Consider the following 23860-nt stretch of genomic DNA (forward strand, 5'->3'; position numbering starts at 1 on the left):
CCATTTTTTTATTTATGTGAAAATCACCACCCCCACCTCCTTATCACTCCCTGCTAATGAGCATATCTCAAGGAATGGAAGATTTTGAGATTCCCCTTGTAGAATGTCCTACAGATTTTTGTGTGCTGTCTGTGTTGTGGGAGAAAGGGGTTTGCATCCCTGCAAAGGAAGTATGTGGTTAGCATGAGGCACAAAGATTTGTTGGAGGTCGAGTGTACCTCTATATTGGCTCTGCGGTCTCTTATAGGTCTTCTTGGCTTCCAGGAAGCAAAGCCCCAGGCCCTACCCATTCCACCCTCTTCCCACAGAGGCTTTGCAGGTCAGAACGTAGTGGGGATGGTGTTATGGAAGCATCTCCACCCTACCTTCCACCTAACATATGGCAGCGATAGATCCATATGCAGAGGGTTCCTACATGCATGTCTCTAAAGGGCACAATGTAGTCACAGTAACCTTCCCCTTATACAGTGACTTTATCCTGAAAGCATCCCAGTAGGAATGTTTTCCTACACTGAGTTTTCTTCATAGGAACAGTTACACATGATAAATGATGCAAAATAATCTCGTCTCACTCCCAAAACTAGGGAAACGTACATTTCTGATGAAAAGATTGAGTAGTGTTTTAAGCATGATTCACAGTATTGATACGAGGCTCCAGTATAGCTTTGGTATATTCAAACATGGGTTCCCAGAGTACTTATCAGTTTTAAGTGACTGCTTTATCCCATATAAGTGCACTGTACATTGAATAATGAATACATTTATCTTTCCCAGTGATGTGATGAGTTTAGGGATCACGTTGGTTGGTCATCAAAAGAAAATTATGAGCAGCATTCAGACTATGAGAGCACAAATGCTACATTTACACGGCACTGGCATCCAAGTGTGATAGATATTTCTCCCTTATGAGGGAGGTGACGGACTGAGAGAACAGCACTGGCCTTCAGTATACATGAAGTGCTGCTAGAAGACACTTGATCTCCTGGGTCCTTCCTGCAGTGAAGAGAAGATCTACAAGAAGCACCTACAGACTTGAACTCCTAAGTGCCACCAGAGGTTACTAAAAGGGAATTGGGATCCACCACTGATGGCAAGGAAAACAGCAGTGACAATAAACAAAGTACTACCTGAAACACAAACAAACACCTTGAGTTCTCTAACCTCCTTTTTATCTAATAGACTTTTTAAAATGTACATAAAGAATTTAAAAAAGAATATATTTGTCAGATAAAATCATGATATTATTGTTAAATTCAGCAAAATATTTTCCTTAAATCTTGATTTAAGAATCTTTTTTTAATCATTTGTGTTTATTCTTCATAAAGACCTTCTTTTAGTATGATGTTTATATCTCTGGACCTTTCTAGGGCTAATTCTATGACACATTACTACACTGGGTACCTCTGAAAGGTTACTAGAATTTTTAGAAATGTAAGAAGCATGACTGAGCAACATATATCTGTCCAAACATTGGTATCCCTTTTTATGCCATTTTATTCTGTTAAATCAACACTGTATTGACATGGTTTGCTAACTGGCAGGGAGTCAAGAAAATGCAAGTTGCTACGAGCTCTGATATTTTTTAAAGAATTTTTTAAGGTTAAACATATATTATCTTTTAAAGAAAAAAAGGAAAAAAAAGCAATAATGACCCCTAAGTAGTTCTAGGCACTTTTAACAAATTGTTTGCAAGATGATTTTAATGGACTAGATTTAAGGTGAGATTTTCTAAGGAGTAGATCCATAAGTGTAAACCTACTGAGGTATTTTATGGAGTGGATGATAATAGGAGTGCCTCAGAAGTCAGGTGCAGTTCTCCAGTGTTACCTAACTATTTTAATCTGAGCACATTACATTTTTTTCAATGCTCTGCATTAGCAAATCTGAGCGAAATGGCTAGCATATATTTTATATGCATTTCAGTTGAGTGCAGTCCAGCTGTGAGAATAAGGATTTACCTTTTATATTAGAACTGTAGAGCATGAGGCAAGGGGCAGTTCAGAATTTTCACATTTTTTACTAGCTTTCATTGCTCTCACACAAACACCATACACACACACATTCATTTGGGAACTCGAGCGCAAAAGTACTTGCTCAGTTAAAAACTTTTACGCCATTTTTATTTATATATGTACCTTATTTTACTAAAACATTAAAGTACCATAAGCAATAAGGAAGTGTGGCTACAGATATGGCAGGAATGTATACACATCAGAGAGAGATGCTTTCAGAAATTATGAAAATCGTGAACTACCCCTTCAGTAAAATGCTGAACTTCCAAAGAGAATTGGGCTGCTTCTGTTGATATTGATAGAGAACGATCCCAGGGATCAGTCATAATTGGTCTTGTTTGATAATGTGGGCATCCACAAAAAAACTGTAAATGTTCCTTTGTAAAACTTGTAAATTTAATTTATACTGTCTTGTTTTGTACACACATTTCTGTGTAGTGAGCTCTGAATACATTGAAAATGCACTATATTTTTCTATTTTACTTGCAGAGCATCACAAAAGAACATGTATTTTCAGTGCTACATAATGTGTTTTCCCACATTTAGGACCAAAGACAGCCACAGAAAACTCAAATGGATCATTCCTCTCCCTCTTCCCCCCTTTTTTTATTCCTGTACAGTGTTACATTTTCCATTTTATTTATTTGTTTGATTAGAAAAATCAGTTTGATTATACCAATTTTTTTCTCCCTCTGCCTTTATTGAAGAAAATCTGTAAAAAGCTTTTAATTAGCATAATCCCGTTACATAGACACTTCCATTTGTAATCTTTGTAATAGACTGTAAATATATTTTTGGAACTATAACACAATGTTCACAAGGATTATTTTTCAGTGTCCATATATGATCGTTCATGCAATTCACAACACTTTGCAGTCATGTTGAGAAGCGTACTTTATGGCCTGGTTTGGCCATAAGAAAGAATGGCGAAGATTCTTATTTCCTATTAGATTATCAACTCAGAAGAAATGGAGTTATTTGCATACACACAAGTCAGCAAGCTTTTTTTACTGTTAATAATTTTCTAAAAAAATTTAATATTAGAAGACAAAATGCACCGCAAGCCCAATTTTCAAACTAATGCACCTAAACCATCAGGCACTTAAGTTAGCAATTGGGAATCTAACTGTAGGCAGCCAGTTTTGAAAATTTTGACACTAAATCTACAGTAAGGAACCTAGGCTGGACTTTGCAAAGGTGCCTAATGTACTCAGATGCCCACATCCCATCATATTGCAATGGAATTTGGGTGCCTAATTCCACTAGGGCCTTTTGAAAGCCCCAGTTCTAAATAAACACATAGATTCATAGATTCTAGGACTGGAAGGGACCTCGAGAGGTCATCGAGTCCAGTCCCCTGCCCGCATGGCAGGACCAAATACTGCCTAGACCATCCCTAATAGACATTTATCTAACCTACTCTTAAATATCTCCAGAGACGGAGATTCCACAACCTCCCTAGGCAATTTGTTCCAGTGTTTAACCACCCTGACAGTTAGGAACTTTTTCCTAATGTCCAATCTAGACCTCCCTTGCTGCAGTTTAAACCCATTGTTTCTGGTTCTATCCTTAGAGGCTAAGGTGAACAAGTTCTCTCCCTCCTCCTTATGACACCCTTTTATATACCTGAAAACTGCTATCATGTCCCCTCTCAGTCTTCTCTTTTCCAAACTAAACAAACCCAATTCTTTCAGCCTTCCTTCATAGGTCATGTTCTCAAGACCTTTAATCATTCTTGTTGCTCTTCTTTGGACCCTTTCCAGTTTCTCCACATCTTTTTTAAAATGCGGCGCCCAGAACTGGACACAATACTCCAGCTGAGGCCTAACCAGAGCAGAGTAGAGCGGAAGAATGACTTCTCGTGTCTTGCTCACAACACACCTGTTAATGCATCCCAGAATCATGTTTGCTTTTTTTGCAACAGCATCACACTGTTGACTCATATTTAGCTTGTGGTCCACTATAACCCCTAGATCCCTTTCTGCCGTACTCCTTCCTAGACAGTCTTTTCCCATTCTGTATGTGTGAAATTGATTTTTCCTTCCTAAGTGGAGCACTTTGCATTTGTCTTTGTTAAACTTCATCCTGTTTAACTCAGACCATTTCTCCAATTTGTCCAGATCATTTTGAATTATGACCCTGTCCTCCAAAGTAGTTGCAATCCCTCCCAGTTTGGTATCATCCGCAAACTTAATAAGCGTACTTTCTATGCCAATATCTAAGTCGTTGATGAAGATATTGAACAGAGCCGGTCCCAAAACAGACCCCTGCGGTACCCCACTCGTTACGCCTTTCCAGCAGGATTGGGAACCATTAATAACAACTCTCTGAGTACGATTATCCAGCCAGTTATGCACCCACCTTATAGTAGCCCCATCTAATTTGTATTTGCCTAGTTTATCGATAAGAATATCATGCGAGACCGTATCAAATGCCTTACTAAAGTCTAGGTATACCACATCCACCGCTTCACCCTTATCCACAAGGCTCGTTATCCTATCAAAGAAAGCTATCAGATTGGTTTGACATGATTTGTTCTTCACAAATCCATGCTGGCTATTCCCTATCACCTTACCACCTTCCAAGTGTTGGCAGACGATTTCCTTAATTACTTGCTCCATTATCTTCCCTGGCACAGAAGTTAAACTAACTGGTCTGTAGTTACCTGGGTTGTTTTTATTTCCCTTTTTATAGATGGGCACTATATTTGCCCTTTTCCAGTCTTCTGGAATCTCTCCCGTCTCCCATGACTTTCCAAAGATAATAGCTAGAGGCTCAGATACCTCCTCTATTAGCTCCTTGAGTATTCTAGGATGCATTTCATCAGGCCCGGGTGACTTGCAGGCATCTAACTTTTCTAAGTGATGTTTAACTTGTTCTTTTTTTATTTTATCCGCTAAACCTACCCCCTTCCCATTAGCATTCACTATGTTAGGCATTCCTTCAGACTTCTCGGTGAAGACCGAAACAAAGAAGTCATTAAGCATCTCTGCCATTTCCAAGTTTCCTGTTACTGTTTCTCCCTCTTCACTAAGCAGTGGGCCTACCCTGTCTTTGGTCTTCCTCTTGCTTCTAATGTATTGATAAAAAGTCTTCTTGTTTCCTTTTATTCCCGTAGCTAGTTTGAGCTCATTTTGTGCCTTTGCCTTTCTAATCTTGCCCCTGCATTCCTGTGTTGTTTGCCTATATTCATCCTTTGTAATCTGTCCTAGTTTCCATTTTTTATATGACTCCTTTTTATTTTTTAGATCGTGCAAGATCTCGTGGTTAAGCCAAGGTGGTCTTTTGCCACATTTTCTATCTTTCCTAACCAGCGGAATAGCTTGCTTTTGGGCCCTTAATAGTGTCCCTTTGAAAAACTGCCAACTCTCCTCAGTTGTTTTTCCCCTCAGTCTTGATTCCCATGGGACCTTACCTATCAGCTCTCTGAGCTTCCCAAAATCTGCCTTCCTGAAATCCATTGTCTCTATTTTGCTGTTCTCCCTTCTACCCTTCCTTAGAATTGCAAACTCTATGATTTCATGATCACTTTCACCCAGGCTGCCTTCTACTTTCACATTCTCAACGAGTTCCTCCCTATTTGTTAAAATCAAGTCTAGAACAGCTTCCCCCCTAGTAGCTTTTTCAACCTTCTGAAATAAAAAGTTGTCTCCAATGCAGTCCAAGAATTTGTTGGATAGTCTGTTCCCCGCTGTGTTATTTTCCCAACATATATCCGGATAGTTGAAGTCCCCCATCACCACCAAATCTTGGGCTTTGGATGATTTTGTTAGTTGCTTGAAAAAAGCCTCATCCACCTCTCCCACCTGGTTAGGTGGCCTGTAGTAGACGCCTAGCATGACATCTCCCTTGTTTTTTGCCCCTTTAAGCCTAACCCAGAGACTCTCAACACTTCCGTCTCCTATGTCCATCTCTACCTCAGTCCAAGTGTGTACATTTTTAATATATAAGGCAACACCTCCTCCCTTTTTCCCCTGTCTATCCTTCCTGAGCAAGCTGTACCCATCCACACCAACATTCCAATCATGTGTATTATCCCACCAAGTTTCAGTGATGCCAACAATGTCATAGTTGTATTTATTTATTAGCACTTCCAGTTCTTCCTGCTTATTCCCCATACTTCTCGCATTTGTATATAGGCATCTAAGATACTGGTTTGATCTTTCCTCCCAGTTTTTTCCTGACTCTCCTTTCTCTCTGCCAATGTAGCCCACACTCCCTCTTGTTTCCGACTCATTTCCCCGGTCTCCATGTTCCCCACTTACCTGTGGGCTTTGCTCACCTGTCCCCGTCGAACCTAGTTTAAAGCCCTCCTCACTAGGTTAGCCAGTCTGTGTCCGAATAGGGTCTTCCCTCTCCTCGAAAGGTGAACGCCATCTCTGCCTAGCAGTCCTTCCTCGAATAGCATCCCGTGGTCTAGGAAGCCAAAGCCCTCCTGGCGACACCATCTTCGCAGCCAGGCATTCACCTCCATGATGCATCTGTCTCTGCCCGGGCCCCTACCTTTAACAGGAAGAATTGAAGAGAATACCACCTGTGCTCCAAACTCCTTCACCCGTGCTCCCAGAGCCCTGTAGTCACTCTTGATCCGCTCAGTGTCACACCGCGCAGTATCATTTGTGCCCACATGGATGAGTAGCATGGGGTAGTAGTCAGAGGGCCGGATAATCCTCGACAATGCCTCCGTAACGTCTCGGATACGGGCCCCCGGCAGGCAGCATACCTCCCGAGATGAAATGTCAGGGCGACAGATGGGCGCCTCCGTCCCCCTCAGCAGAGAGTCTCCGACCACCACTACCCTTCGTTTCCTATTCGCAGTGGTGGCAGCAGACTCTCCAGCCTTAGGGGTACGAGGCTTCTCCTCCTTTACTGTAGGGAGTGATTCCTTCTTTCCTGTATCAAGAAGAGCATAACGGTTACCTATAACCACGGCAGGAGGGTTCGGAGCAAGGGTGGAGCACTGCCTGCTGCCAGAAGTAACCAGCTGCCAGCGTCCACCCTGAGCCATCTCCTCCTCCACCAGTGGTGTATCAGCAGTCCTGTGTACTGGGACAGCTACCTCAGCTGTCTCCACATGGACACTGTCGAGGAATTGCTCATGGATACGGATGCTCCTCAACCTAGCCACCTCCTCCTGTAGCTCTCCCACCTGCTGCCTGAGAGATTCCACCAGCAGGCACCTTTCACATTGGATGGTCCCCCCAGCCTGGATATCAGTAAGTGGAAATTGCAAGTTACAGTCTTTGCAAAACCACACCAGGATCTGGGTAGAGGCATCCATGCTTAGGCACTCTGTCTGGCTACAGGTACAGGTGGAGGAGACAGCAGCAGTGCTGGCACAGGTGTTGCGGGTCTTCCTAACCATCGTAAGCCTCCCTCTGTCAAACTCCCGTCTGCAGCCCCCTGTCAGCTGAAAGGGTTGTTTAAGCAAACAGTTAGAATGTAGTTGCTTTATAGGTATTAAGGGGAATCAAGAGAAAACAGATGGAACCGGCAAGGGACCCTCGCCCCCTTCCAAACTCCCTTGCGAAACTCCCTGTTAGCAGCCCCTGGTCGCAAAGCTCCCTGGTCGCTTGTGCGCTGCTTTATAAAGCCCTGGCCTGTATGAATGCCCCGCCCACTGATTAAGGCTCAGCCACTTACCAGAGGCTTCTAGCTTTCAAACCTTCCTTTGAAGCTCACAGCTTCCAACTGCCAGCCACAGCACACGGTCCTTCAAACAACCAAAACAAACAAACAGACTGACAAACACAAGCTCAGCACACAGCAAGTAACCCTCAAACACAAACAAACACACACTACAGACAGTCACTTACCCCAAAAGGTTGCTGTATTGCTCCTCCTTCACCTGGAGAACTCCCTTGCGAAACTCCCTGTTAGCAGCCCCTGTTCGCAAAAAAAAAAAAAAAAAAAAAAGGGAGATGTGGACAAACCCTCTTTAAATGGAAAATGAGGCAAACACCTGTATGCAACTGTGTTCAACAGGCACATCATATCTGAGTGCCCCCTTTGTTCTTTCACCAAGGGCCCGAAGGACATTCTCCAGCTCACTGCTGCGGCAATATGCGGCTATCAAATCTAGATACAAATTTGTAATCATTGCTACCTAGCCAAGCTGTATGAAAGAAGTTCTAAATAAATGGTCTGACTTTCAAAAGTGTTGAGCCTCCTCCAGCATTCAGTCCTTGACTCAGCAAGATATAATCATGTGGTTCACTTTGTAGACCCTTCATGGGGCTTGAGCACATGCTTAACCTTAAGAAAAAATTAAGTGCTTTACTGAATAAGGGTTAACTTAACATGTGATTAAATGCCTTGCTATATTGGGGCCTCATAGTATAGAAGCTGTAGGGTGATCAATTATTTTCCATATCAAGCCACTTACTTAAGTACCTAACTATGGATTTAGGAGTTGAACTTCAAGCACCCACTTTTGAAAATTTTGGGGTTTAGAAGCTCAATCATGCAAAGTTCAATGCTACTTCTTTTTAATAAGAGTTGAGGGCCACTCTGCACCTTTAGGAGTTGCTGGGCAGCATGGAGCCATCAATGCAGGTTTGAAATGTTAACGTTAGGCAATGAAATTTTAAAATGAGGCTCATAACATTGCTTATGGCTACCTTATCTTTCCCCTTTACAGTCATAAAGCCATCTGCTTTGAATAGCTGATATAACATTGATTGTTCATCTATATATCTTGACTGCCTTAAAGTTGCTACATATTCTTATGCCTTTAGAAGGGGCAGGACAGACCTTCAAAGCACAATCAATATTCAAATACTTAGTCTATCTTTCTGTCTAGAACATTATTGCAATTAGAAGTATATGTATGCATATCTGATTTTTAACTGGCAAAGCATCAACATAATGTTGCTTTCAATTCTCTATGTTTGAAGGAGAGATGGAACAAGATAAGGAAAACAATGGCAGTAAAAGGTTCAAATCGTGTATTGAGACTCAAGCATTTGGAGAGGAATGGAAGAAAAAGTAGAATTTTTTTTTTTTTAAAAAGGATTCCAGTTGGTTAGATAATGAAACAAATCACTGGATCAAATTCAAGCCTTGTACCCCATCCAACTATTTTGAAGTCACTGGGATTGTACAGGGCATAAATCAGATTAAAATTTCTCCTTGTGTGTGCTTGACTGCTGGAAAGTTATTTCTTCCCCATGAACCAAATTTTGGTTTCATAACTAATATCTTCCAGATTGTATCAAAACACACTTGTCACTTTTTCCTTCCAACAGTGTGCAATGGATCATCTACCTGCAACTGTTAAATAAGATATTAATTCTTTATTGCTCTAATTTTGTTGATGTTCCAGTGAAAGACCCAACTGGCCCACTGGTAAATTGCTGTTCTATAACACCTAAAATAAATTGAAATGTTCATTTACATACAATTTCACTCAAGAGGCTACGTGGTCATATATGATAGTTATTGTTTGGATAAAATCATGTTTAACTGAAACTCTGACATGGCCATGTTAACAAACTCCAGGAAGGAAAAAATGCTTTGATGTATCTAAAAATGGAGCATTGTTCTTAATATCTCAATAATTCAGCTCTCTTTGTATTCTCCATTTTAAAATTAGTTTTTGATATGTTTAAACTGGAGTAATTTGGCATCCACTGAGTTAGTTTAGAGACATTATTTTAAATTACATTTGCTTTTCTCCACTAATAATTCACAGAAAATAGTTTTCCAGTGTTTGGAATGTTACAAAAATTTACTTTAATGTAGAAAATGAGTTTTACTTTACAATTGTCAGGTAAGAGTTGAAATAAAGCACAATTTGCCCTTATCTTCTAAAAGGATTGATATATATCAATATAACAACAGTATAACAAATTATATTACTAATTTAGGGTAGATTTGTGTCATTTATGCATAGCCCATAATTAGAAGTGATGCAGAAGTACATTGGCCCAGGGTGAGTTTCAGCAAGCATTCTACCACTTAGAAACAGAATGGATCAGATCATTGGCAGTAGGCATGGAGTATGATGCTACTGAACCAAAATAAGAGTATGTCCTTTTTTCGCTTCACTTTAAAAAAAAAAAAGAATACTTAAAAAGTTAGAGATTAAAACCTACATTTTTTAAAGCCAACCATACCAATTCTGGAGTTTAAAATGTCTGTGGTTTTTCTATTTCAAAATTATTTATTTAAATAGAGCGTATATGGAGGGCAGGGGAGAGAACAGTTCCCTGGTCCAGGTTAGAAATCCCAGTATAAGAAATGTGTGATACAAATGCTTGCCTACAATAACTCTGACACCTGAGCTGAGGCTGCAGTAATACCAGCTCACATTTCAGGTGATTGGCCCAGGAAAGTTATTGTTTTTATCAAATTTGGTAGCCACCTGAAGATGGTAGATTCTGTATTTAGGAGACAACTCAAAGTGTCTGAGCTTTGAGGTAGCACATAGGACCAGAAGGGACCTCCTCAGTCATCAAGTCCAGTCCCTTGCTATCACAGGCAACCCTGTCATAAATCCCGTATATACATTTTTCAAGCAAAAACTAGTTAGATTGTTTGCCCCCACAGCTATTGGAAGACTGTTCCAAAATCTAACTTCTCTGTTTGTTAGAAACCTTCTTTTAAATTTCCAACCTAAATTTATTTGTGGCCAGATTTTACCTGTTCTTGTGCCAACATTGTACTTTATCTTAAATAGCACTCCTCCCTTCTTGCTGTTTACTCCTGTGATGTACTTATACTGAGCAGTCATATTCTTTCTCAGCCATCATTTTACTAGGCTAAACAAGCCAAGCTCTTTTAGAATCATTTTAGTTCCCGTAAAACACAAGTTCTGGGCAGCGACATGTTTTTCCCCATTATTCCCCTAAGAATCAGAAGTCTGGCCAACAGTTACTTTCAAGCAAGAATCTTTATTGCTTGCATAGTGCAGCCTTCCATCTACTTAGGAATATACAGTCTTAAATTAAATTTCCCTTGAAAAACAGTGGTTTAAAGAAGGGAGTGGGAAAATAAGAGATTGGTGAAAAAATATGACCAAAAAGAGACCATAAATGTCATGAAACCCCAAATATTCCTGGGTTCTCCTGTCCTTATTGGTATGGCATTCTATATAGTGCTTTGCAGAACATGCATAATTACTGAAGCATATTACATACCAGATTAAAAGACGGAAATAAAAATACATTGTATCCTAGAGCTGAAGGGAAACAGAAAGCAAACTAGATACGTTTTGTTTGTTTGTTTGTTTTAATGAATATATTTAAAATGTGTTTGGCTGGGTGGCTTACACATGTTAAGGCAGTAATTCTCAACCAGGGAGTACATATTTGCCCAGTTTTACAATAGGGTACATAAAAAGCACTAGTGAAGTCAGTACAAACTAAAATTCCATACAGACAATGACTTGTTTATACTGCTCTATATACTATACACTGAAATGTAAGTACAATATTTATATTCCAATTGATTTATTTTATAATTATATGGTAAAAAGAGAAAGTAAGCTATTTTTCAGTAACAGTGTGTTGTGACACTTCTGTATTTTTATGTCTGATTTTTGTAAGCAAGTAGTTTTTAAGTGAGGTGAAACTTGGGGGTATGCAAGACAAATCAGACTCCTTAAAGGGGTACAGTAGTCTGGAAAGGTTGAGAGCCTCTGTGTTAAGGTACAGGCTTCTATAACCTAAGAGCCACAACAGTGAATGTATGATATCCGTGAAACTGGGGATCGGCGTTTAGGACAGATAAATGGTGAGGAGTTTAAGAGTGATGGGTATTATTTGAAGTTTATGAGATTAAGAGACCTGGTAGGTTATGTGCAGTAAGATCATGAAGAGCATTAAAAATTAAAAAGGAAAAATCTTGCCCTGCGCTTGACTGGAACCAGAAAGTGAGTGCAACAATAGGGGGAAATGTGAAGATGTTTAGAATGTGTGACTCTTACGGTGTGGAGTTCTATAATGTGAAGTTTCCAAAGCTTGCAGGGAGGTCAAGAAGCATCAAGATTTATTTTTAGAGTCTCGTAGTTAATAAAATATGGCTAATAACCTTGAGTGGAGTGTTTTTAATACTATGATTTTTCTGAAGGCCAGATTGGAATTTGTCAAAGAAACTAAATTGAGACAGATGGGAAAGCAACTGGTAATACACAGCCCATTGAAGCAGACTTGAAAAAGACATGAAAGGAAACTTTTACATTAAAGGCATGAAAGTAAAATGTGAAGTATGATGATATTTCCTCTCAGAGGAATCTAGAATGGATTTCCTTGACTGGTGTAATGATCGCAGAGTTCAGCACTGATGGTATGCAAATTGGGCAAAGTGAACTCTTGATTAGACTTGATTAGACCAGGAAAGAATCCCAAGTCAAGGAAGAGTCAATCACAGTCATCATAGACAAAGTATGAAGAAGATGAGATATAGCCATGCCAAACTAACCCAGTCAGCCAAATGCATATTGGATGAAGACAAGGGAACATAATTTCTAAAACCTGAGAAGCTAAATAAAGAATGGCAAATGTAGTCATCTGCCAAACTGTCTGCGTTAAATTGAACTGAGCACCTGATTGTAGAAAGGTAAGAGTTTATAATGAATAAGAAGCAATAATTTAGGGGTCATCTAAAATAATGTGGGTAACACGGGAAAACACACCCAGTGATTAGCTCATGTTACAGCCAAAGGCCTGCCTGTGCCACTGAAATTAAAGTAGGATATCAGAGCTCTCAAATGCTTTATTCTAGTTGTGCGCCAGAGAGATACCCAGTTAGTCAACTAAATACTCAAAAAAAGAGTGGGGGGGGAGAGAGCACGTTAAAGGAACAATTAATGCTCTGAAAAATATATTCAGATTTATAAATATACATCTGACTTTACTTAATATGTTAAAAGGCAGGGTCCCTGTCCCAAAGACCCAATCTAAGTCATAGGGCAAAATATGGATCCTATAGAACTCAACTGGAGTTTTGCCATTGTCTTCAATGGGATCAAGATTTTGCCTGGAGAGAGGAGATCTGTAAACAGAGGAGAAGAAAGAAACACGACTATTGTAATGAGCAGCATTTTGTGCAAGGGGATATGTTACTTAGGAAACTAGTGTTTATTTAACCTAGGATTATGCTGGCTTCCACTGACTTATTGCAGGACTATCTACAGGCCATCTTTTGAGGTAAGTCTATGTGAAGGCAAGTTTCACTGGCTCAAGGCACCAAACCCCTGGTTCGACAAGAAAGTAACTACTGCCAACCAGGGACCCAGCTTCAGGGGTTAGGTCATTAGCTTACAACTTGAGAGAGCTGGGTTCAGTTCCTTGCTCTACTATTGATTGCCTGGCTGGCTTTGGGCAAGTCACTTAACTTCTCTGTGCCTCAATTCCCAGTCTGTAAAATGGGGATTGCATCACTTCCCTACCTCACAGAAGTGATATAAAAATAAATACATTAAAGATTGTGCGTTACTCAGATGGTAGGCTGATGACACCCATAGAACTATCTTAGAGAGATGTTGCCCACAAGACACAGAGATTCTGTTCATTTGTCAGCTAGATTTTGTCAATGGTGTTCGTTTGGAGCTGCTCTCCCATTGACGTTGCATGTGAAAAAGCTGCAGTGTCTGTCCACATATACAGCTGATGCAGAGAGTTGCAAATTGCACCACCGAGGAGTGAATGTTAGTCCTATGAGTTTAAATTCGAGTTCCCCTCCAAGGGAAATGACCAAGAGCATGGCCATCCAGTTGAGTATGTCCCTCCTGCTGAATCAATACTCTGGGATCCCTCTAGGTCTTGGTATAATTATTGTTGGGCTCCTTTTCTCTGGATGCCAGTGCTGGTATTAATTACCCAGCAGAACCTGTGGTCTAGGGCTAGGAATAGGAACCATGGTAATGGGAAATAAAAATATTAACGCCATAGTGAGCAGCGGTATTAACTTCCATTGGGGAATTTCTGAGAGTTTGGTGTTGTGTACCATTCCTTGCCACTCCCCAGCAACTCTGAAAACACCAGACTCTGGACAAGAGGGATATTATTGCTGGGACCCCTATATTTGTCCATCATCCATTCCATGAAAACACTATGTTTGTGTGTGCCAGGGGAGGGAAGGATGGCATGGCCCTAACTAGGAACAGAAACAGTTAGTAGATTGGCAACATGAGAAGACAATGATAAGAATAGGTTGAATATTGAGTGGTTAAAACAACAATGAACTCTTAATGCAACAAGAGCCCTGATAAGATGAGATAATATGACACCTTTAGAAATAATACCCAAACCCACTCTATCTGAAAATTTTACTATTTAACACACAATCAAAACAATCTCACTACAGTTAGGGCTGAAATGAAGGAAGCAAGGGGGGGTGGTTATTTATTTAACTTTCTTTATTGCTATTGGGGCATTTAGTGCACTGAATGAGGTAAAACACATGTTGGGATAGGCATGTGTAAGACCCATGTATCTTGAAAGGTGTGTTGTGGGGTGTGCTGATCATCATAGCAATGGTGATATATCAGCAGGTTTCGCATCTGTTGTTCTGACAGGCTCTGGTGCCATTTTTAGTTGGTGTGTCCTGGTCTGCGGGGAGTTTCTGATAAGCTTGGAGAAGTTGGGGGTTGTTTGAAGGCCAGAAAAGGGGGGTCAGTAAAGGTTATTTTCAGGTTGTGGTCTCGGGGTGACACCACCAGTGTGAGGTGATAGGTGGCAACTAGGGGTCTTTGGTCAGAGGTGGTTTTATTTCTGTAGTGAAACAGATTCTCTCTGGATAGATGGATGGCCTATTCCATGAGGTAATCTACTTCTCTGGTGAAGTGTCCCTGTTTGTGAAGGTGATTGTAAACGTGTTGAGGTGTATATCCCAGAACTCCTTGGAGCATATTCTGTGGCATTTGAGTGCCTGATTGAAGATAACAGATTTCTTGGTGTATTCAGGGTGGTTACTGGATCTTCAGAAAGTCATGGAAGATGGGAGAGATTCCAGAGGACTGGAAAAGGGCAAATATTGTGCCAATCTATAAAAAGGGAAATAAGGGCAACTCAGGGAATTAACCACTCAACTTAACTTCAGTACCCGGAAAGATAATGGAGCAAATAATTAAGCAATCAATTTGCAAACACCTGGAAGATAATAAAGTGATAAGTAACAGTCAGCATGGATTTGTCAAGAGCAAATATGTCAAACCAACCTGATAGCTTTCTTTGACAGGGTAACAAGGCCTGTGGATAGGGGGGAAGTGGTAGACATAGTACATCTTGACTTTAGTAAGGCTTTTGATACTGTTTCACATTACCTTCTCATACAAAAACTAGGGAAATACAACCTAGAAGGAGCTACTATAAGGTGGGTGCATAACTAGTTGGAAAACCATTCCCAGAGAGTAATCATCAGTGGTTCACAGTCAAGCTCAAAGGCATATCAAGTGAGGTCCCGCAAGGATCAGTTCTGGGTCAGTTTCTGTTCAATATCTTCAGCAGTGATTTAAATAATGGCATAGAGAGCACACTTATAAAGTTTGCGGACAATACCAAGCTGGGAAAGGTTGCAAAGGCTTTGGACATTAGGATTAAAATTCAAAATGATCTGGACAAACTGGAAAAATGGTCAAATGCAAAGTACTGCACTTCGAAAGGAATAATCAGTTGCACACATACAAAATGGGAAATGACTGCCTAGGAAAGAGTACTTCGGAAAGGGATCTGGGGTCATAGTAGATCACAAGCTAAATATGAGTCAACAGTGTAATACTGTTGCAAAAAAAGCAAACACCATTCTGGGATGTATTAGCAGGAGTATTGTAAGCGAGACACAAGAAGTAATTTTTTTTATTCTACTCTGCACTGATTAGGCCTCAATTGGAATATTTTATCCAATTCTGGGTGCCACATTTCAGTAAAGATGTGGACAAATTCGAGAAAGTCCAGAGAAAAACAACAAAAATGATTAAAAGTCTAGAAAACATGACCTATGAGGAAAGATAGAAAAAAATGGGTTTGTTTAGTCTGGAAAAGAGAAGACTGAGAGGGGACATGATAATAGTTTTCAAGTACATAAAAGGTTGTTACAAGGAGGCGGGAGAAAAATTGTTCTTGTAAACTGCCGAGGATAGGACAAGACGCAATGGGCTTAAATTGCAGCAAAGGAGGTTTAGTTTGGACATTAGGAAAAACTTCCTAACTGTCAGAGTAGTTAAGCACTGGAATAAATGGTCTAGGGAGGTTGTGGAATCTCCATCATTGGGGATTTTTAAGAGCAGGTTAGACAAACACCTGTCAGGGATGGTCTAGATAATACTTATACCTGCCATGAGTGCACAGGACTGCACTAGATGACCTCTTGAGTGCCTTACAATTCTATGATTTTATGAGGTTAAGGCAGCCAGACATCAGGGTCCAGCTGCCCAAGAAAAGTGTCAGACACAGAGAGTATGCCTGAGAGATCCAGAGGTAAGAACAATGACCACACACTGCCCAAGCCCAAGGGGTTATAAGCACTTGGGATCGAGCACTTGTGTCTGTGCAGAGAGGTGGACTGAGCCAGGCTGGAAAAAATGACATCTATTTAATCCATTTTGAGACCACAGCACCACCAGATAATTAAAAAAATCAAAATGCATATAAAATATTTATGCCTGTTAGACATTAAGGATAGGATTTTCAAAATGCCCTCAGCACTGAAAATCCAACTACAAAGGACTTTCAGAATTCCCTCAAGGTGTTCCAGAATTCATGGAGTCAGGAGACTTAGCTTCAGCAGTCACTTCCAGAGCAGCTTAAGACTCATTAATTTTTCCCTCGATACATATTTTTATACTACCATAATCAAAAAGCTCAACCTAAACATGTTTTGCAAGTGACTTAGTTTTTCACTGTGCCTCAGAAGTATATAAGATACTCTGAATTTTTAGGGAGTTTCTTAATTACATTTCCCTGCCAAGAAAAAAGGAAGTTGATCTTCTTTGCCCAGTTCATCAGGGATCTGTTCAGAACTGGCAAAAGACTATTGTGTATGGAGTGTATAAATTAGAAGAATTCTTCAGCATCACTTGGACTCGTAGCTTATTTCCCCTTTGGTTGCTCTGCTAGTACAGCATGGACTCAAGAAATGTAGTTTCCAAACTTCCCTCTGTTAGTGTAACTTCAAGGTGATCATGTGTGATATAACAGCTCTGCCATGGGGATATGTCTGCACCCAGATAAAATACAGTTTTAATTGTGTAAGTATGGGGTCATTAAAGAGGGTCTTTCTCACAGAAAGAAACTTTTCCATATATGACTGAACAAATACATCTACTTTCTCACTTGTTTTAATTCCTGCCCCTCCACCCCTCAAATTTGCTTATAATCAGACTTATTTTCTTAGACAAGTTTCTGCTCTTGCAGTGAAGTCATCATTCTCTGCATGTGTTATCAGCTATTTCCAAGTAAATAGACCTTGGTGTTACAAATTCAGGAGGGGAATGAAGTATCAAACAGAAGGAGAAATGGGACCCTCAGGGACGGCAACCTTATTCAAATGCAAATATCCCCCAACAGCTGAAGACTAGAGATATATACAAGAAAAGTAATATCCTATACAGCTGTTCCCCTCGTTCATCTCTTTTGTACATCTTTACATTTCCTTTGATATTTACCTAACAATGTGGTTTCCATTTGTTTCAAAGAAATTAGTATGACTTTTTCTATTTTGCTCTGATACCTGTGGCCACCACTGTGCTATCTGGGTGCCTCATTTATCCTTATATCTGAATAAATTCATACATCAGTCATCTTTGCTAATTCATTTGTCCTCAAACTAAATAGAAAGCTCTCACTGTCAGGGGCAATGTTGTTTATGATTTCTTTGCCACACTTTTCTCCAATTCATTCTCTATATTACCAGCATTCTAAGGGCAGGTGCAAAACAAGTAACAGAAGATGGATTTATCTTAGCTACAGCCTTCTAATGTACAATTAGTTGAAATTATGGCACCTGGGTACATAAAAGTTCTCTCTTCATCAGATCACTTCCTACGGCTGTTGCTGAACCTCAAACATGTATGGCTATTAATTCTCTTTCGAACTTCTAATGAAACATCTGCTGTCTTTTGTCCAATCTGGTGATTGAGATGTATGGCATGTTATAGAATATTAATAATGTTCTTTTCTTTTCTTGAATGAAGATCTTCCCTTTGATTCACACCGTTAAATAATCTTCTAATCTGTGAGCCAGAATGACAACCAATACTTTGGAAACAATCCTAAGCATATTGGTTGGGCTGATGAAGGGGGAAGTGGAGGACATTCCTTTGCTGGTTTATTTTTCTTTAGTATTAGTGTTACATTGGCTTGTCTCAAAGTCTGTAATAAATTGCTTTTCTCTCAGGAATTTGCAAATAATTTAGTTAGGGGATTGCTAACCATATGTATGTTTTTTTTTTTATTTTATTATTAAATCCTGGCCTGAATCCATCATTCTTTGAGCTATATTGTTTTAAAGATATTTGGCTGGCCTGTCACTAGAAGCAGAATATAATCAGCTTCTTTTCTTGGTTTTTGTTTCTTTTGGCAACGTAAGCAGTTTAAAAAGTTCTTAGAATGTCTGATATAATGTAATGATGAGACAAGTCAGTCGGTTAAGGTTTTTGATAGTACTCTTCAGTGATACTGTGCGTTTCTGATCACATCGTCAGGAAAATTGAGATGCTGCCCTTTTGGAAAATATGCACTGCTAAATGTCAATAGTGTGTGTATTTTAAAGTGTGATCTAGTCTAGTTACTACACAGTAAATAGAAACCTTTCCCCATTTTTTTTATGAAATACATGTTTGAAAAACATTCCTAACCTCATAGATATCCTTCACTTCAAATATTCAAAGTGTCATTAAAGCCTAACACAAGATACACATCAGAAATCCTTACAATATACTAATGTTAGGGTCAATTATTTGGGGATCTTTGGTTTCTATCAATATTTATCCAGTGAATCAATGAGAACTTTTAATGAAATTTTGGTTTATTTATCAAATTTGGTGAGTGGCAATATATACACGGAATGGCAGAAAGAATGTAATTTGCCTCTACTTCTTCCTGATAGCAGCATTCTGTCAGGCTGCCAGTTTCATATCATTTACTATTTGTTTGACAGCACCCAAAAACATGCCAGGTGCATTGCAAAACATGCACAAAGATGCATTTCCCAAGGAGTTGACAGTCTAAATAGAGATAACATGATTCCAGAAGATGACGGCAAAGAGAGCAGCTAAGGGGCAGCAGAACAAGAGTTACAAACATAAGTTCATGAGCTTTCTTTGGAGGCTCAGTGAATGTCTGGGTGTGTGTTTCAAGCATATAAGTTATGTACTAAAGGGGATGATTGAGATCAACAGGCAAGCAGAAGAAGGGTGTGAAGGGAGGAACAGAAAATTGGGAAATAAATGGTTGGCAATTAAAGATGAGGGAGGAGATGAGGAAAAGAAGGATGGGGAGGAGCACAGAGGACAAGGAGGATCAGATTCGCAGCTGGGGGAAGAATGTGGTAAATATTGATGAGTGGTGGAGAAGTGAGACCACACAATTGACCAACCAGTCATTGTGAAATATGCTAAGAGTCAAAGCAGAAGTTTGAAGATGATTCCATTAGGACGACAAAGGTGTGATCTCCTGCTGATGACAGAGAGAAAAGATGCAATGAACTGGGTTTTTAAGGCTGTCACTGGAACTCATTCCACTTAGTTACTCCCTTCACGTTGGCTGAGAATTGGGAGGGAAAGGGGAGGCTGCTGGATTAGTGTTCCCAGGCAGCTCCCACATGAACTGGTGGGCAGAAAGCTGGACTCTGAGTAACAAGGATTCATGCCCTGCTGCTACTACTGCTAGCAAACATGTAGGTGACATTTGACTTATTTTAGTCATGCAAACAGTGTAAGTGAAGTCACTGGGATTAGTAGCAAATAGAGCTGGCTGGAAAACAGAATCTGCTCTGAGGAAGATTCTAACATTTCAAAATGTCCTTTCATTCCAAATCAGAATGAAAAGATGAAATTTTGAAACATACTGTGAAATTTGCTGCAATTCTGAAATATTTCATTTTGGAAACACCAAAATGACCTTATTGAAACATTTTGTTTATATATTGAAATGTTTTGATTTGATGATGATTTGACTGGGGTGAGTTTGTTGTCTGTCTGTTGTGTGCTTGCTACTTGTCTATGGTATATACTGTGGTCTGTTTGGGGGGATGTGTGCTGAGCCTAGCAGCCTTCTAGGCAAGGCTGAGAGCTTCTTAATGAGGCTTTGATCCTTAACCCCTTTAAGAACCATTAACTCTTAACCAAGGGGTGGGGGCTACTCATGGAGAATAGGGGTTTAAAAAGCCACTTCCTAAGCAACCAGAGGAGCTAGCAAACAGGGGAGTTTAGAGTGGGAACATGAGAGCTAGGTACACTTATTAAACGTTCTCTAAACATAGGCCAATAACCACTCCCCGCGCTCCCCCCCCCCCCAACAAAAAAAGCAGAGGAGTACAAAAGAATTCTGGCAGAAGTCCAGCAGCAGCGGGGACTATCCAGTTTATTGCACTCAATGCAGCATGCATTATTACCCGCCTTGTGGGCAGGTGGTGTATGTGTGCATTTGGTGCAAGGAGTTCATGGCCCTCAGAGACCAAGTACAGGCTCCTGAGACCACAGTGCTGAACTGGAGGAGCTAAGGAGACAGAGGTACATAGGTGAGACTTTCTGGGACAATGAGCAGTCCCACCCCCAGTTTTTCAGTGCCAGTGCTATTGAGGAGGATGAAAGTCTCAGGGAAGGAGAACTCCAAACTGGAGCAGAGGGAAATGATCCCATAGTTGGGACCCTCCTTCCAGATGATGTCATGGTATCCTCTGACACTGAGGATACCTCTATGAAGAAGGGAATCCTTGTTATTAGGAAGACATGGGTAATAATAATAGTAATAGAAACACACATAGTTGGGTTTATGTTATCTGAGAGAACTGCACTGTGAATTGCCTACTGGGTGCAAAGGTTGCAGACCTCTCAAGACATCTAGACAGACTTATTTCCAGTCCTGGGGAGGAGCTGGTGGTGGTGGTACATGTAGGTACCAGTGACATAGGAAAAGGTAGGAGAGAGGTCTTGGAGGGCAAATTTAGGTTGTTAGGTAAGATTAAAGTCCAGGACCTCCATGGTAGCATTTTCTGAAGTGCTTCCAGTTCCACATGTATGGACAGAAAAGCAGGCAGAACTGCATGGTTTCAATGAGTGGATGAGACAATGATTTGGGGCGGGGGTTCAGTTTATTAAGAAGTGGGAAACCTTGGGGGGGGGGGAAGGAGCCTAAACAGGAAGGATGAGCTCACCTAAATCAAAACAGAACCAGATTGCTGGCATGTAAAATTAAAAAGATCATAGAAGAGTTTTTAAACTAAGGGATGGAAGAAAGCCTAAACATGCAGAGGAATACATGGTTTGGACAGACATCCCATAGGGCAGTATTTATTAACAAGGATTCTCTAAATCCTAATAAATAGGAGAGAAGAGTCAAAATGGCTTTTGAAAAGGGAAATCATGCCTCACCAATCCATTAGAATTCTTTGAGGTGGTCAACATGCATGTGGACAAAGGGGATCCAGTGGATATAGTGTACTTGGACTTTCAGAAAATCTTTAACCAGTTCCCTCTCTAAAGGCTCTTAAGCAAAGTAAGCAGTCCTCGGATAAGAGGGAAGGTCCTCTCATGGATCAGTAACTGGTTAAAAGTCAGCAAACAAAGGGTATGATTAAATGGTAAGTTTTCAAAATGGAGAGAGGTAAATAATGGTGTCCCCCAGGGATCTGTACTGGGACCATTCCTATTCAACATATTCATAAATGATCTGGAAAAAGGGTAAACAGTGTGATGGTAAAATTTGCAGAAAATACAACTTTACTCAAGGTAGTTACGTCCAAAGCAGACCGTGAAGAGTTACAAAGGGATCTCACAACTGGGTGACTGAGCAACAAAATGGCACATGAAATTCAAGGTTGAGAAAAGCAAAGAAATACACATTGGAAAACATAATCCCAACTATCCATACGAAATTATGGGGTCTAAATTAGCTGTTACCACTCAAGAAAGAGATCTTGGAGTTATTGTGGATAGTTCTCTGAAAACATCCACACAATTTGCAGCAGGAGTCAGAAAATCTAACAGAATCTTAAAACCCACTAGGAAAGGGATAGATAGTAAGACAGTAAATATCAAAATGCCACTAGTAGGGATAGCTCAGTGGTTTAAGCTAAACCAGGGTTGTGAGCTCAATCCTTGAAGGGCTATTTAGGGATCTGGGGCAAAAATCTGTCTGGGGATTGGTCCTGCTTTGAGCAGGGGGTTAAACTAGATGCCCTCCCGAGGTCCCTTCTAATCCTGATATTCTATTTAAATCCATGGTGTGCCTACACCTTGAATTCTGCCTGCAGCTCTGGTTGCCTCTGTGACATTGCACTCCATATGTTTTATGGAAATATGCTTATGACTGTAATTATGATGTAACTGGAATATGCTTTATGCAAAAGGTCTCTTGTAAGGTATCATAACAAAGGTTATAACCTACTGATTATATTCCTCCTATTTGTATGTATGTGTCATTCATGTATCTGAAGCTAAAAATATCAAGTATAACTCTGAGGTCCTATTGTAATTATTCAAAGTGTGGGCCATTGATGGTGGTTTAGAATCTTGATGTCTCCCATTGACTAGGACAATTGGTTGTAAATGGCTCTGTTTACTTGCAAGCCTTCCTGTGTCCCTGTGAGCCAGCCCTGGAAGAATGGAGATTTGAGTCTCACAGGACCTGTGACCCCGAGTCACATGATACTGGAATCCATCTTAAACCTGGTGCTTTTCCATTTAGAAGGAGGGGTGGGGATGCAGAGAGACAAAATAGTCCTGCCCTGTGCCAAAACTATAAAAGGGGATGGAGCAGGACAAAAGGGGTCCCAGTCATGAGAAAGCCCCTGCTTTTCACCTAAGATGCCTGCTTGAACTAACTAGGACTATACCAGGGGAAAAGATTGGGCCCAAACTAGGAAGAAGTCTAGTCTGTGAAAGAAGCTTATTGGAACATCTCTGAGGGTAAGATTTTACTTGTAAACAGTTTCTTAATGTATTAGGCTTAGACTTACATGTTTTTGCTTTATTTTGCTTGATGACTTGCTTTGTTCTGTCTGTTATTACTTGAAACCACTTAAATCTTACTTTTCATACTTATTAAATCACTTTTGTGTATCAATTAACCCAGAGTAAGTGATTAATACCTGGAAGAGCAAACAGCTGTGCATATCTCTCAATCAGTGTTATAGAGGGTGGACAGTTTATGAGTTTAAACTGTATAAGCTTTATACATAGTAAAACGGATTTATTTGGAGGTTGGATCCCATTGGGAACTGGATGTCTGGATGCTGGAGATAGATGACCAGCTGAGCAGTTTTTGGTTAAAGTCTGCAGTTTTGGAAGCATGGACCAGACCTGGATCTGTGTTGCAGCAGGCTAGTGTGTCTGGCTCAACAAGGCAGTGTTCTAGAGTCCCAAGCTGGCAGGGAAAACAGGCTCAGAGGTAATCTCAGCACATCAGGTGACAGTCCCAAGGGGGTCTCTGTGACCGAACCAATCACAGCCCCATCTCAAAAAAGATATCTTAGAAATAGAAAAGGTACAGAGGAAGGCAACAAAAATTAGATTAAGGGTGTAGAACAGCTTCTGTATGAGGAGAGATTAAAAAAGACTGAGATTACTCAGCTTGGAAAAGAGAAACCGTAGGGGGGATATGATAGAGATCTATAAAATCATGACTGGTGTGGAGAAAGTGAATAAGGAAGTGCTATTTACCCTTTTACATAACACAAAAACCAGG

General features: G+C 40.3%; 1 protein-coding gene and 1 long non-coding RNA gene across 4 annotated transcripts in view; one reads left to right on the forward strand and one right to left on the reverse strand.

Annotated features, from left to right (window-relative positions):
* Nucleotides 1–2835, forward strand: part of EPHA7 (EPH receptor A7) — a 181685-nt gene extending 178850 nt beyond the window's left edge. For all 3 annotated transcript variants that reach the window (XM_054022928.1, XM_054022929.1, XM_054022930.1), the window contains one exon: nt 775–2835. In XM_054022928.1, the coding sequence (XP_053878903.1) occupies nt 775–889 (115 nt within the window). In that variant the 3' untranslated portion in view covers nt 890–2835. The remainder of the gene's footprint in view (nt 1–774) is intronic.
* The window catches only part of LOC128834321 (uncharacterized), a 106304-nt gene that overhangs the window by 20984 nt on the left and 61460 nt on the right, over nt 1–23860 (reverse strand). The gene's annotated exons all lie outside the window — the stretch shown is intronic.

Source organism: Malaclemys terrapin, chromosome 3 (assembly GCF_027887155.1).
Source record: "Malaclemys terrapin pileata isolate rMalTer1 chromosome 3, rMalTer1.hap1, whole genome shotgun sequence".
Classification (NCBI taxonomy): Eukaryota; Metazoa; Chordata; order Testudines; family Emydidae; genus Malaclemys; species Malaclemys terrapin.